Source organism: Zonotrichia leucophrys, unplaced genomic scaffold (assembly GCF_028769735.1).
Source record: "Zonotrichia leucophrys gambelii isolate GWCS_2022_RI unplaced genomic scaffold, RI_Zleu_2.0 Scaffold_48_389894, whole genome shotgun sequence".
Lineage (NCBI taxonomy): Eukaryota > Metazoa > Chordata > Aves > Passeriformes > Passerellidae > Zonotrichia > Zonotrichia leucophrys.
This window is the reverse complement of record NW_026992253.1, coordinates 34469-46519: the sequence shown is the minus strand read 5'-3', so window position 1 is coordinate 46519 and position 12051 is coordinate 34469. Positions and strand designations below refer to the sequence as shown.

At 50.1% G+C, this 12051-nt stretch overlaps 2 protein-coding genes across 5 annotated transcripts; one reads left to right on the top strand and one right to left on the bottom strand.

The window, feature by feature from the left end:
• The first annotated feature begins 59 nt into the window (after positions 1 to 59).
• CHCHD5 (coiled-coil-helix-coiled-coil-helix domain containing 5) lies at positions 60 to 1750 on the top strand. Of its 2 annotated transcripts, none has more exons than XR_010443235.1 (4): positions 60 to 95; positions 551 to 688; positions 935 to 1281; positions 1547 to 1750. XR_010443235.1 is itself a non-coding variant. In XM_064737295.1 (4 exons), coding segments are annotated over exons 1-4 (375 nt in total). In that variant the 5' UTR covers positions 60 to 93; the 3' UTR covers positions 1564 to 1750. The 2 variants fall into 2 exon arrangements, 1 of the variants encoding a protein (XP_064593365.1); XM_064737295.1 differs by having other exon boundaries at positions 935 to 1152.
• Positions 1751 to 2086: 336 nt separating this feature from the next.
• On the bottom strand, positions 2087 to 12024 carry LOC135460453 (LIM homeobox transcription factor 1-beta-like). 3 transcript variants are annotated; one of them, XM_064737292.1, is made up of 9 exons: positions 11470 to 12024; positions 10822 to 10887; positions 9107 to 9296; positions 4258 to 4487; positions 3451 to 3608; positions 3158 to 3235; positions 2947 to 3064; positions 2666 to 2782; positions 2087 to 2543 (listed from the first exon to the last, which is right to left on the bottom strand). In XM_064737292.1, the coding sequence occupies exons 1-9, from the start codon at positions 11663 to 11665 to the stop codon at positions 2302 to 2304; spliced, it is 1395 nt and encodes a 464-aa protein (XP_064593362.1). In that variant the 5' UTR covers positions 11666 to 12024; the 3' UTR covers positions 2087 to 2301. The 3 variants fall into 3 exon arrangements, with proteins under 3 accessions (XP_064593362.1, XP_064593361.1, XP_064593363.1); XM_064737291.1 differs by having other exon boundaries at positions 2947 to 3235; XM_064737293.1 differs by having other exon boundaries at positions 2947 to 3235; positions 11135 to 11611.
• Positions 12025 to 12051: the final 27 nt, after the last annotated feature.

The window sequence follows — 12051 nt, the reverse complement described above, 5'->3', positions numbered from 1 at the left end:
CTGCGCCAAGCCCGTACTTCCCGCCTCAGGACGGGACACATGCGCAGAGTGAGAGAGTGGCGGAAGTGAAGCGGTGGCGGAGGAGGAGGCGCCATGTGAGTGAGGGGCGGCGGGGCCGGGCCGTGTCCCTCGTGTCCCCTCCCGGTCCCTCGTGTCGCGCTGTGTTCCCTCCGTGTCCCTCTTGTCGCGCTCTGTCCCCTCGTGTCCCTCCCGCTCTTCAAGGCCTCGCGTTTCCCGCGGTGTTCGCGGCTACCCTGTCCCCCCTCGGTGTCCCCGGTTCCGCCCCTCGGTGTCCCCCAGTTGTGACCCGATTCCGCCCCTTTGTGTCCTCTCGGTGTCCCCTCACCAGCTGTGACCCGGTTCCGACCCTCTGTGTCCCCTCGGTGTCCCCTCAGTGTCCCTCCTGTTCCAACCCCGCTGTCTGCGTATCCCCGGTATTGTCACTGTCGTAGGGAGGCGCTGGCCGTCACGAGGAGGTGACACTGTCCCTGTCACACTGTCCCTGTCCCGGGGAGGTGACACTGTCCCTGTCACACTGTCGCTTTCGCAGGGAGGCGCTGGCCGTCACCGCCCAGCTCTGCGGGCCGGAGCTGGAGCGCTACGGGCGCTGCGTGGCCGCGAGCCCCGGGAGCTGGCACCGGGATTGTCACCAACTGTCCCTGAGCGTCACCGAGTGTGCATCCAACCAGTGAGTGACACAGACTGGGGGCACTGGGATTGTCACCAAGTGTCCCCAAACGTGAGTGACACACACTGGGGACTCTGATCCCGATCCCTGGGGCTGATCCCAGGGATGGGTCCTGTGGCATCGATCCCAATCCCGATGTTTTCCCCGATATTTTCCCCACTGTTTTCCTGATTTTCCTCAATGTTTCCCCGATATTTTCCCTGCTATTTTCCCATTTTTCCCTCCTGTTTTCCCCCCGCCTTTCAGCCCCCTGGTGCGCCGGATCCGCCGGGATTGCTCCGACTCCTTCGGGGCCTTCGAACGCTGCCTGCGGGAGCGGCCCCGGCGCGCGGCCGAGTGCGGCCCCCAGGTCAGCCAGTTCCTGCTCTGCGCCCAGAATGTCACCCAGAGTGGCACCCGTGGGGACACTGCCATGGCCACCCCCAGCGCCACCCCCAGGGACAGCCCCAGTGCCACCTCCGCAGGTGAATTTTGGGGTAAAAATGGGAATTAAACCCCCAAATGAGGCCCCCACGTCAGCCAGTTCCTGCTCTGCGCCCAGAGTGTCACCCAGAGTGTCACCCAGAGGGTCACGCCCAGTGCCACCTCCGCAGGTGAGGCTGGAACCCCTGGAAGGCAATTTGGAGCTGGAATTTTGGGATAAAAATGGGAATTAAACCCTAAAAACGGCCCTGGCCCCTCCTGCTTCAGGAAATGCTGGAAATTTGGAATTTTGGGACAAAAGTGGGATTTGAATTCCCCAAAATCCACCTAGGTGCCACTTTTTTCCCATGGAAAAGCTGGAAAAAGGAAATTTGGGAAAAAATTGGAATTTTGGGATAAAAATGTGATTTTTCCCCCCGTTTTTTCCCTCCCCAGAGAATCCCTGGAATTAAAACCCATCCAGGAATGCCGAGAAAGCCTCAGAACCTTCTGGAATCTCCTCCCAAATCCTGGGAATTGCCTCTCTGGAAAAGGAGCCCTGGGATGTGGGGCCTGATCCGCAATTCCCTGCGGATTCCCGGGTTTTTATCCCAAGAATTGGAGGAAGAAATTAAAATTCCAGCAGGATCTCCCCAGGAATCTTTGGGATGGGACCAAAAATTCTACTTTTCCTTCCAATTTTTTTCCTTTTTTCCCCTCCTTTTTTCCCCATCTTTTCCTGCCTTTTCCCCCCACCTTTTCCTTCTTTTTCAGCTTTTCCTTGGCTCCCTCCCAGTTTTTGGGGCTTTTTTTGGGAATCTCGTGTTCCCACGGAATTATTCAGAGATTGGAGTCGCTGTTTTCCATGGGAAAAAAAACCTCTGGGAATTCTGGAAGCCTTCTCAACCCTTGGGAGCCCCAAAATTCCGGGAATTCCAATCCCACCACCCTCCCCCAAATTCCTAAAACTTTTCTGTCTTTTTTTTTCCTTTTTTTTTCCTGGGATTTATTTCCTACCAGACATACAAAAAAACCCAAAAAAAAAAAAAAAAAAAAAGAAGCATTCCCAAAAATTTCTCCCCCAAAAATTCCCCAAAATTGGCACGGGAGTAGAGGGAAGATCCCAAATTCCAGCGGAATGCTGGGGGTTGGGGGTCGATCCCAGTTTTTTTGGGATTCCCAGGACTGGGATTTTCGGGAATTCCAGGCTGTCAGGAGGTGAAGTAGGAGCTCTGCATGGAGTACAGGCGCTCCATGGGATTCCCAGGCTCGGGCATTTCGGGAATTCTGGCATTCCCGGGGTACAGGCGCTCCAGGGCATCCCTGGGCTCGGGGATTTCAGGAATTCCAGCATTCCCGAGGATCAGCTGCTGGGAATTCTCTGTGGAGATCAGGGCTGCTCCCAAGGATCCCAGGGTGTCCCCGTCCAGCTCCTGGAAAACTCCCTCAGAGTCTGGGAAAAGGTGGGAAAAATCAGGAAAAATTGGCAAAAATTGGGAAAACCGGGATGGGGCCTGGGGATTCCCAGCCCGCCCCAGCTGAATTCCCGGAATTCCCGGAATTCCCTGCAGTTACCGTAGGGCCGGAGCTCCGGGGGGGTTCCCCGGAACATTCCGGCCTCGCTCCCGAATCCGTTGGGCTCCAGGGACGGCGGTGGAATCCGGGAAAACGGGACCAGGATCTGCTGCAGGCCTGGGAACGTCGGGAATGGCGGGATGTGGGATATCAGGATGTGAGATAGCAGGATATGGGATATTGGGACGTGGGATGGGGATGTTGTGACTTCCCAGTTCCTGATCCCTCCATCCCTGATCCACCCCATTCCCATTTTCCCACCCCATTCCCGTCATCCTGACCCTCCTCATCCTCATTCCCATCCCGGCTGCTCCTCCGGGGTCCTCTCCCGCCTGGAATTCCCCCTCTGGAATTCCCGAGCTGCTCCTGCTGCTGCTGCCTGCGGGCAATCTTCTTCATCTGGGAGGAAAAAACCACGGAAAAATCCCGGGAAAATCCCGATTCTGGAGGATTTGGGGTTGTTTTCTGTCCTGGAATTCCGGGAATTCCCACCTTGGCTCGTTGGTTCTGAAACCACACCTGGACCACCCGGACCGTCAGCCCCGTCTCGGCCGCCAGCGTCTCCCGCACCTGGAAAAATCCCTCGGAATTCCGGGAAGGCGACCAGGAATGGGGAAAAATCCCTCAGAATTCCAGGAAGGAGAGCAGGAACGGGGGAAAATTCCTTTGCAATTCCAGCCCCCGATCCCGATTCCAGAACCCCGTCCCAAAAGCCCAAAATAATCCGGGATCAATCCTGGCCCGTTCCCAGCCCATTCCCAGCATGTTCCGGAACGTTCCGGCACCTTCCGGCAGGGTTTGGAGGAGACCTCAAAGGAGGCTTTGAACGCCCGGCGCTGTTGGGAGCTCAGGATGGTTCGGGGCCGCTTGGAACGTTTGGGATCCTTCCCGCCGGAATTCCGGGAGCACCGGGAATCCCGGCCCTCCTCGTCCTCGCTCCGAGCTGCGGCCAGAAAAAAAAAAAAAAGGAAATTTTGGGGAGAATCCTTCTTTGGGACTTGGAATTCCCAGAAGATTGTGGTTTTTTGGGCTGTTCCAGGCCTCGAATTTCCAAGGAAAGGTTTGGCTGTTCCAGCCTTAAGAAATTCTCAAGAAATCTCCCCAAACAATTTAAAAAATCCCCAAAAAGCTTAAAAAAAATTATGCAAAATACTCCCAAAAAAATACTTCAAAAAATTTCCAAAATATTCCCAAAAAAACTCCCTAAGTAAATAATTAGTGATTTAAAAAAAGTAGTGATTATTTTTAATTGAATTAGTGATTATTTTAATTGAAAATAATTAGTGATTTAAAAAATCACTAAGAAAAAAAGAAATCAAAAACCCCTAAAAATACCCCAAAAATTCCCTAAAAATTTCCAAAAAACCCCACCAAAATATCCCGAAAAAAATACCCCCAAAAACCCAACCCCCCCCCGAAAAAATCCCCAAAAAATACCCCCAAAATTCCCAAAAAAGTACCAAAAAAACCCTGAGAAAATAAAAAGAAATACCCCAGAATTTACCCAAAAATTCAAAAAAACTCCCCAAAAATCCTTAAATTTATTATTAGCATTATTATTATTGTTGTTATTAACAATAATAATTTTTTACCTCCATCCTCGGCGGCGGGGCTGGCGGCCCCGGGCTCGGGCTCGGGCTCGGCGTGCCCGCGGCACAGGATGCGCCCGTCCCGCAGCACGAACTCGTCGCCGCTGCGGAGGCAGCGGCCGCAGGAGCCGCAGCGGAGGCAGCGCTCGTGGAAAACGCGGCCCAGGACCCGCAGGACGCGCTCCGAGCGCCCCAGCGCGCCCAGGCAGCGGCCGCAGCGCCGCGGGAACAGCCTGCGGACAGCCGGCATTCAGGGGGGAAATGGCCCCGGGTTCGGGGGAAAATGCTGGGATCTGGGGGGAAAATATCCTGGGATTTGCGGGGGAATATCCCTGGATGTGGGGGGAAATATCCCCAGATTTGGGGGAATATGTCCTCGGGTCGGGGGGGAAATGTCCTGGGATTCAGGGAAAATGTTCCCCAGATTTGGGGAAAAATACCCCCAGATGTGGCGGAAAACATATTGCCAGATTTGGGGGGAAAATATCCCAGGATTGGAGTGGGGAAATATCCCAGGGGTTTTGGGGGAAATATCCTGGGGTTTGGGGGGAATATCCCTGAATCTGGAGGGAAAATATTTCAGGATTTCGCAGGACAAAAAACCAGGATTTTCAGGGGAAAAAAATGAGATTTGTGGAGGAAATCCTGAATTTGGGGAAAAAATCCTGGGATTTGGGGGAAAAACCCCAGGATTTGAGGGGGAAAATGGGGTTGGGGGAAGAATTTGGGATATCAGGGGAAAAATCCTGAGGTTTGGGGAAAAAAAATGGGATTTGGGGGGAAACATCCTGGGATTTGGGTTTTTGGGACATTTCCGCCCTTTGTATCCCAGTATCTGGGGGGGTTTGGGATGTTCCCATCAGAATTCCCAAAAAAGGTTTTTTTTCCCCACATTTCCAGCCCCCTTTTTGGGAATAAAGCAACCCCAAGCTCATAAAATCCCCGTCAGCTCCAATTAGTGGGAATTAAAATTCCTGGGAATTCCTGGAGAGCCTCTCCAAGGTTTCTTAATATCCCCAGAATCCGCTTAAATCCCAATAATTCCGTCGGGGTTTCCATGGAAACGGGAATGTGGGAAAAGGGTGGGGGGGTGGGTTTTTTTCCCAGGAGTTTTTTGGGGTTTTTTTCCCCAGGGATTTTGGGTTTTTCCAGAGGGATTTGGGAAAGGGCAGAATCTCCCCAAAAATTTGGAATGGGAATTGGGATATTGTGAAAATAGAAATTATCCCAAATCCCTCTTTTCCGAGGAGAATCCCCATTTTTGGGGCCCTGTATTTTTTGGGAATGACAGGATTTGGGAAAAGATGGACATTCCAGGGAAACACCACCCAGGAAAATCCCAATTTTTGGGCCCCATTTCCCTGGAAAAGGCCAGATTTGGGAATAGCTGAACATTCCAAGCAGCTTTTCCATGGAAAAAACCCTGGAAAATCCCATTTTTGGGATCCCTTTCCCACCCCTCCCACCCACGTGGAGGAAAACTCGGGATGCGGTCCCATTTTTTGGGATTTTCCCATTTTTGGGGAGATTTTTTCCCCCTGTTTTCCCCTTTCCCAGCCGCATAAAAAAAGCAGGGAAAAAAATAAGAAGGGATAAAAAAAAAAATCCGTTTTTTTTTCCCCTTTGGTGCCGGAGCTGGGAATTCTGGGAATTTTAATAATGGAGCCGGGGCTGGAAAATTTAATAACGGAGCTGATCCGATTATCCCGGATTTCTGCCGGAGCAATTTCCGCTGGAGCCGGGGGGGTCGGAGCCCCCGCCCGGAGCCGCCGCTGGAATTGGATTTTCCGGAGGTTTCCCTTCCCAGCCCCTTTTATTTTATGGGAACCCCTGAGTTTTGGCAATTTTTGGGGGAGTTCTCCCCTAAATTTTTTTTTTTTTTTTTAATTTTAGGGGACCGTTTTTCTACCGGATTTTGGGTTTTCTGGGGAAAAAAAAGGGGAAAAAAAAGAGGGGAAAAATTAGGAAATTTAGGTGATTTTCTTTTTTTGGTGGATTTGGGATAGTTTTCCTTAAAAGTGGGATTTTAGTTTTGATTTTTCCTCCTGGACTTGTGGGGGGAGAAAAGAAGGAAAACAATGGGAAATTTAGGGGATTTAAAAAAACTTTTTCCTCCTGGATTGGGGTTTTTTTTTTGGGAAAAAAGCGGGAAAAGAAGGGATTTTGGGCTGAGGTTTGGATCCATTAAAATTCCAGGCAGGAATTCTCCTCCCGATCTTATCCCACCTCAATTTCCTGTTGGGCTTTTCCAATTTCCGGCTTTTTCTGCCCATTCTGGGGGGAGGGAAAAAAAAAATTGGAATAAAATAAAAAATTGTAAGAGTGGGAGTGGGGGAGGGGAAGAATTAATGAGGATTTAATGAGAGGAGCTCATTAATGATTCATTAGGTGAGGGTTAATTAAAGGTGGTGATAGGGAGAGAGGGAGAAAAGCAGGGAAAAAATGGGAATAAAAAATGAGAATATGAATAATTTTTAAAATAGTTATTAATATTTACAGTAATTTTGTTATTAATCCATTGTATTTATTATCCAAATCTTTATTAGCAATTATAGAAGTTATTAATAATCAACAGAAGCTGGACTAATAATTAGTGCTGATAATTATTGTTACTAATGAGAGTTAGGTTTAATAATAATGGAAGGGAGAAATAGAATGGTAATAATTAATAATAATTAATAATAACCCTAATAACTTGAATCAATTATAGTTAATGAGAAATAAGAATAAATAATAAGTAAAATAGAGTAAAAATTTTAAAATAATAATAGTAATAATAATAGGAGAATAATAACAGAAGGATAGTATATAATGGTACTAATGTACAATTAATAATAGCTAATAATAATTCTATTAATTTTAATTAGAAAATTTAAATAAATAACAAATTATATATAATAAATAGAATTATTGCTAGTTAATAATAATAATATGGATAATTATTAGGAATCATTATTAATGAGAAAATAGGGAAAGAAATATGGAAAAAACAGGGAAAATGGGAAATAATGAGAAAATTGTGAATTAAAAAAGAGGGAAAGAAAGAAAAACAGAGAAAGAAAAAAATCGGGAAAAATGGGAAAAATCCAGCCCAGAATGGGGAAAAAGCCCAGGGAAAAAATTCCCTTTTAATGAATCCCAGGAAATGAAGGGAATATGCAAATGAGGCTCCGGGAATTAATGTAATTTGGTAATTTGAAGGGATTTTTAGGGAATTAATTCCATGGGATTCATTATCCCACGGGATCCGGGAGCTGGGAAAAGGGGGATGGGAATCCCAGAATTCCCAAATTTCCCCACCTAAATCCACCCCCAGCACCCTTTCCCCTCTTTTTCATCCCAAAAAATCCCGGATTTCCCCCCAGTTTCCCAAATTTCCCCCTCTCCCTCAACCCTTGAAATCTGAATTCCCAAATTCCCCAAATTTCCCAAACCTCAATGCCAAAAATCCCAAAAAAATGGGAAAAAGACCCCAAAATCCCAGGAATTTGGACACGGATCCCGATTTTTTTCCAGACTTTTGCCTCTGGAATTCACTGCTCCCCCAGGGAATTAAAGATTAACCAAACCTGGGCCCCTTTCCCAAAATTTTTCTGGGTGGGAAAGGGCACGGATCTGCTCCAATGGAGCCAACATTCCCATTTTTAACCTTGGGAATGGCCAAAACTCTGGATTTTTAACACCTGGAATGACCAAATCCCAGATTTTTAATCCCCTGAGGGAGGAAAACTCAGATTTTTCTCCTGTTTTTTATGGGAATTTTGGGTCTGGGTGCTTGGAAAAGTGGGAAAATAGGGGGAAAAAGGGGAGGAAATGTGGGAATTTGGTTTTCCTGAGGATTCTCCAAATCCTGGGCCCAAATTCTCGGGGTTTTCCCAATCCATGGGCCAGGAATATCTGGGATTGGAGGTTCCTGGGAATTCCTGAGGGGATCCCGAGGGGAATTTGGGGATGGGGCGGGATCAGATCCCAAGAAATCCCCAAAATTCCAGGAAAAGTCTCAGAAACCTGAGGAAAAAAGAGCTGGAAGAGGAGTTCGAGGCGAGTTCATCCCAAAAAATTCCGGAGGAGGAGGCCGGGAACGGCTCCAAGGGCTCGGATCCCTCCCGAATTCCCAGAAATCCGACTTCAAAGGGATTCCGAAGGGAGTTTTCCTCCCTTTTTTCTATTTTTCTTTTTTTTTCTCCCGATTTACGGGACAGGTGCCTCTGGAAGGGGCCCTGGAAAGGGGAGAATTCCATGAAAAATCCCTTCGGATTTGGGGTTTTTGTGGGAAAACGATCCTATCCATCCTCAGCCAATTCCTTGGGAAAAAGGGGAGGGAAAGGAGGGAGAATTCCTGGAAAAATGGGAAAAATCGTGGAAGAAGCAGGGGAAAGCCTTGAAAGATGGGGAAAATTAGGGGGAAAAAGGGAAAATCATGGAAAAGCAGGGAAAAACCCTGAAAATGGGGAAAAAAACCAACCTCTAAAAATGTGAGGGAAAACCTTGAAAAATAGGGGTGAAAACCTTGAAAAATGGGGAAAGTCAGGGGGAAAATGGGGATAATCGGTGAAAAAATGGGAAAATCATGGAAAGCCAGGGAAAACCCTTGGAAAATGGGGGGAAAGCCTGGAAAATGGGGAAAATCAGGGGGAAAATGGGAAAATAATGGAAAACCAGGGCAAAAACGCTTGAAAAATTGGGAAAAAACCCTTGAAAAATGGGGAAAATCAGGGGAAAAACGGGGGAAAGAAGGGGAAACTCGGGGGGAAAAGGGGGAAATCGTGGGAAAAAAAGGGGAAATTGGGGGGAAAAAGGGGGAATCCCTGGAAATGGCGGGGGGAAGGCGGCAGGGCCGGGCCGGACTCACCGCTCGTAGTCGGGCGGGCAGAGCAGGCGGCGCTCGCGGCTGAAGCAGCGGCCCCGCAGGGCGCGGCCGCACTCGGAGCAGCGCAGGCACCGCTCGTGCCACGAGCGCTCGTTCACCCGCAGCAGGAACCGGTCCCAGATGCCGCGGCCGCAGCCCGCGCACAGCACCGGGAGCGCGGCGGGCGGGGAGCCTGGGGAGCGGAGAGAGTGGGGGGAAATGCCGGGAAATGGAGAGATTGGGGGAACGGATGAGACTGGGAAATGGGAGTTGGAAGAGGATGGGGAAATGCCGGGAAATGGAGAGCTTGGGGAGCGGGACAGACTGAGGGGAAAAACGGGGAAATTGGGGAGTCTGGGGGAACGGAGAGAATTGGGGGGGGGGGGAAATCCCGGGAAATGGAGAGATTGGGGAACAGAGAGACTGGGGGGAAATCCTGGGGAAAGGGAGAGATTGGGGAAATCTGGGGGAATGGAGAGTTTGGGGGGAAAAATAGGAAAATTGAGAGATTGGGGAAATGCGGGGGAATGGAGAGACTGGGGGGAAAACTGGGATATATTGGGGAAAATCCAGGGAAATAGGAGAGTCTCGGGAAAATCCTGGGGAATGAAGAGTTTGGGGGAAAATCTGGGAGAAATTGGGAAAATTTGGGGGGAAAAAGAGAAAATTTGGGGGAAAATTGGAACATTTGGGAGAAATATGGAAATTTGGGGCAAAATGGGGGAAAGGGGAGGATTTAAGGAAAACCCGGGAAATTCAGGGGGAAACATGGGAGAACCCAGGAAGAACAGGGTTGGACATCAGGGAAGTTCCATGCGGAGCTCCCAGAAATCCAAAGGAATATTTTTCCATGGCAAAAAGAGGAATTTGGGGGATTTTGGGAAGGAATCCAGGGGATTTGGGGATTTTTTCTCACTCCGGATTTTTGGGAATTTGATTTTTCTACCTCATTTTTATCCCAACTTTCATCTCTGGCAGCTCCTCAAAGGGAAGGGAGGGAGGGAAAAATTCCAATTTTTCTCTGGCAGCGCCTCCCCCTCCTCTTCCCGAGGCCATTCCCGGGTTTCTTCTGCCTGAATTCCGGGAAAAATCCGGCCCCAGATCCCAGGGATGGAGCCCAAAAGTCCCGGGAAAAATGGGAATGAGGGGAGCCCCTGATCTTGGATTTAATTTGGAATTTCAATCCCAATTTCAATTCCAAATTCCAAACCCAGCTCCAATTTGGACCCCGAAATTCCAAATTCTAATTCCCGGGGATTTTCCAAAGATTTTTATCCCATTCCTGAGGTTTTTCCCCACATTTTTCACTCCCCCAGTCACATTTCCCCCCACTGTGGGTTAAAATTAAGGATTTAAAATCCCAATTTCTGATTAATTTAGAGAGGAAACCCGGGAATAAATAAAGAGAGAATGAGGATGAATTTTTGTGAATTCCTGGGAAAGTGGGATCAGGGAAAAATCCCCGGGAAAATCCTGGATTCCAGCCCGGGAAAGTGAAAAAAACCACGGGAATTCTGCCTAAAAAAAAACCAACGAGATTGGGAAAAGGGGGGGGTTGGAGCAGGGAAAAAAAACAGGAATAAAGAGGAAAACTCTGGCAAAAACGGGAAAAGGAACCCGGGAATGGGAAAAAAATCCCGAAATCGGGGATGCTGGAGGGAATTTTGGGAATTCCCAGTGATATTCCCGGTGTCATTCCCGGAATTCCCGGTACTCACCGGCTCCCGGGAGCGGCGTTCCCTGCTCCCGGCAGGACGGAGCCTCCTCCGGCTTCATCCCGGTGGCTGCGGGGGAGAGGAAACGTCAGGAAAAACCGGGGAAAAACGGGATGGGAGCGGGGGAAAACCGGGAAGGAACGGAGAGCGCAGCGGGGAGGAACCGGGAAAGCGCCGGGAGAGGAGCAGGAAGGAAAGCCGGGAGGAGACCGGGAACGGAGCGAGAGAAAATCGGGAACGGGGAGGGACAGGGAAAGCACCGGGATGGGAGTGAGGAAAAACCGGGCAAAAAACCGGGATGGGAGTGGGAGCGGACCGAGGGGGAACCGGGCAGAAACCGGGAGCGGAGAGGAGAAAAACCGGGAAAGCGCCGAGATCGGAGGGGGAAGAGCTCCCGGGATGGGAGCGGGGGTAAAACCGGGATGAGAGCGGGATGGGACGGGATAAAACCAGGGGAAAAGTGGGATAGGAGCGGGGTAAAACCGGGAAGATCCCGGGCAGGAGAACCGGGACGCGCCGTCCCCGGTGCCGCTCCCGCGGCTCCTCCCGGCGCTCCCGAACCGCCCCGGCACCGCCACTCACCCCGCCCGTCGCGACTGTCGCGACACGGCAGCCCCGACGGGACCTCCGGCGTGATCGCGGGGAACTCACCGGGACCGCGACGGCGACACCGGGACGGGGACGGCGACAACGGCGCCGCGATCGCGACAGTGGCGGCGGCGACAGCGGGATCGCGACAGTGACACCGGGCCCGGCGCGGCCCCCGCCCGTGCGCGCTCCCGGGGGAGGGGCGGGGGCGCGCACGGGGGAGGGGGCGAGGAAAGGGAGAGGGGCAGGGAATTCCCATTTTTTTTTGGGAATTGCCTTTTTTTTCCCCCAAAAAAATGGGAATTCCAAAAAAAAAAAAAAAGGGAATTCCCAAAAAAACCCGGGAATTCCATCCCCGAACCCAAAGGAATTGGGGGAAATTAGGGAAATTTGGGATCCAGAAGGATTTGAGGGCAATCCAGGGGGAATTGGGAGGTACGGGGAGGACAAAACTCTCAAAATTCCCAAATTCCTGTGGGATCCGAGACCTGCCCAGAACCTGAATCCCCAAACCCGGAAAATTTCCCCTGGAAATCCAAATTAAACAGGGAAAGAAATAGGGAAGAGTTTGGAAAATGCTGATATTTAGGGAAGATTATGGAAAATTGGGAACGGGGCTGACAAAAATTCCCAAATCCCTGTATC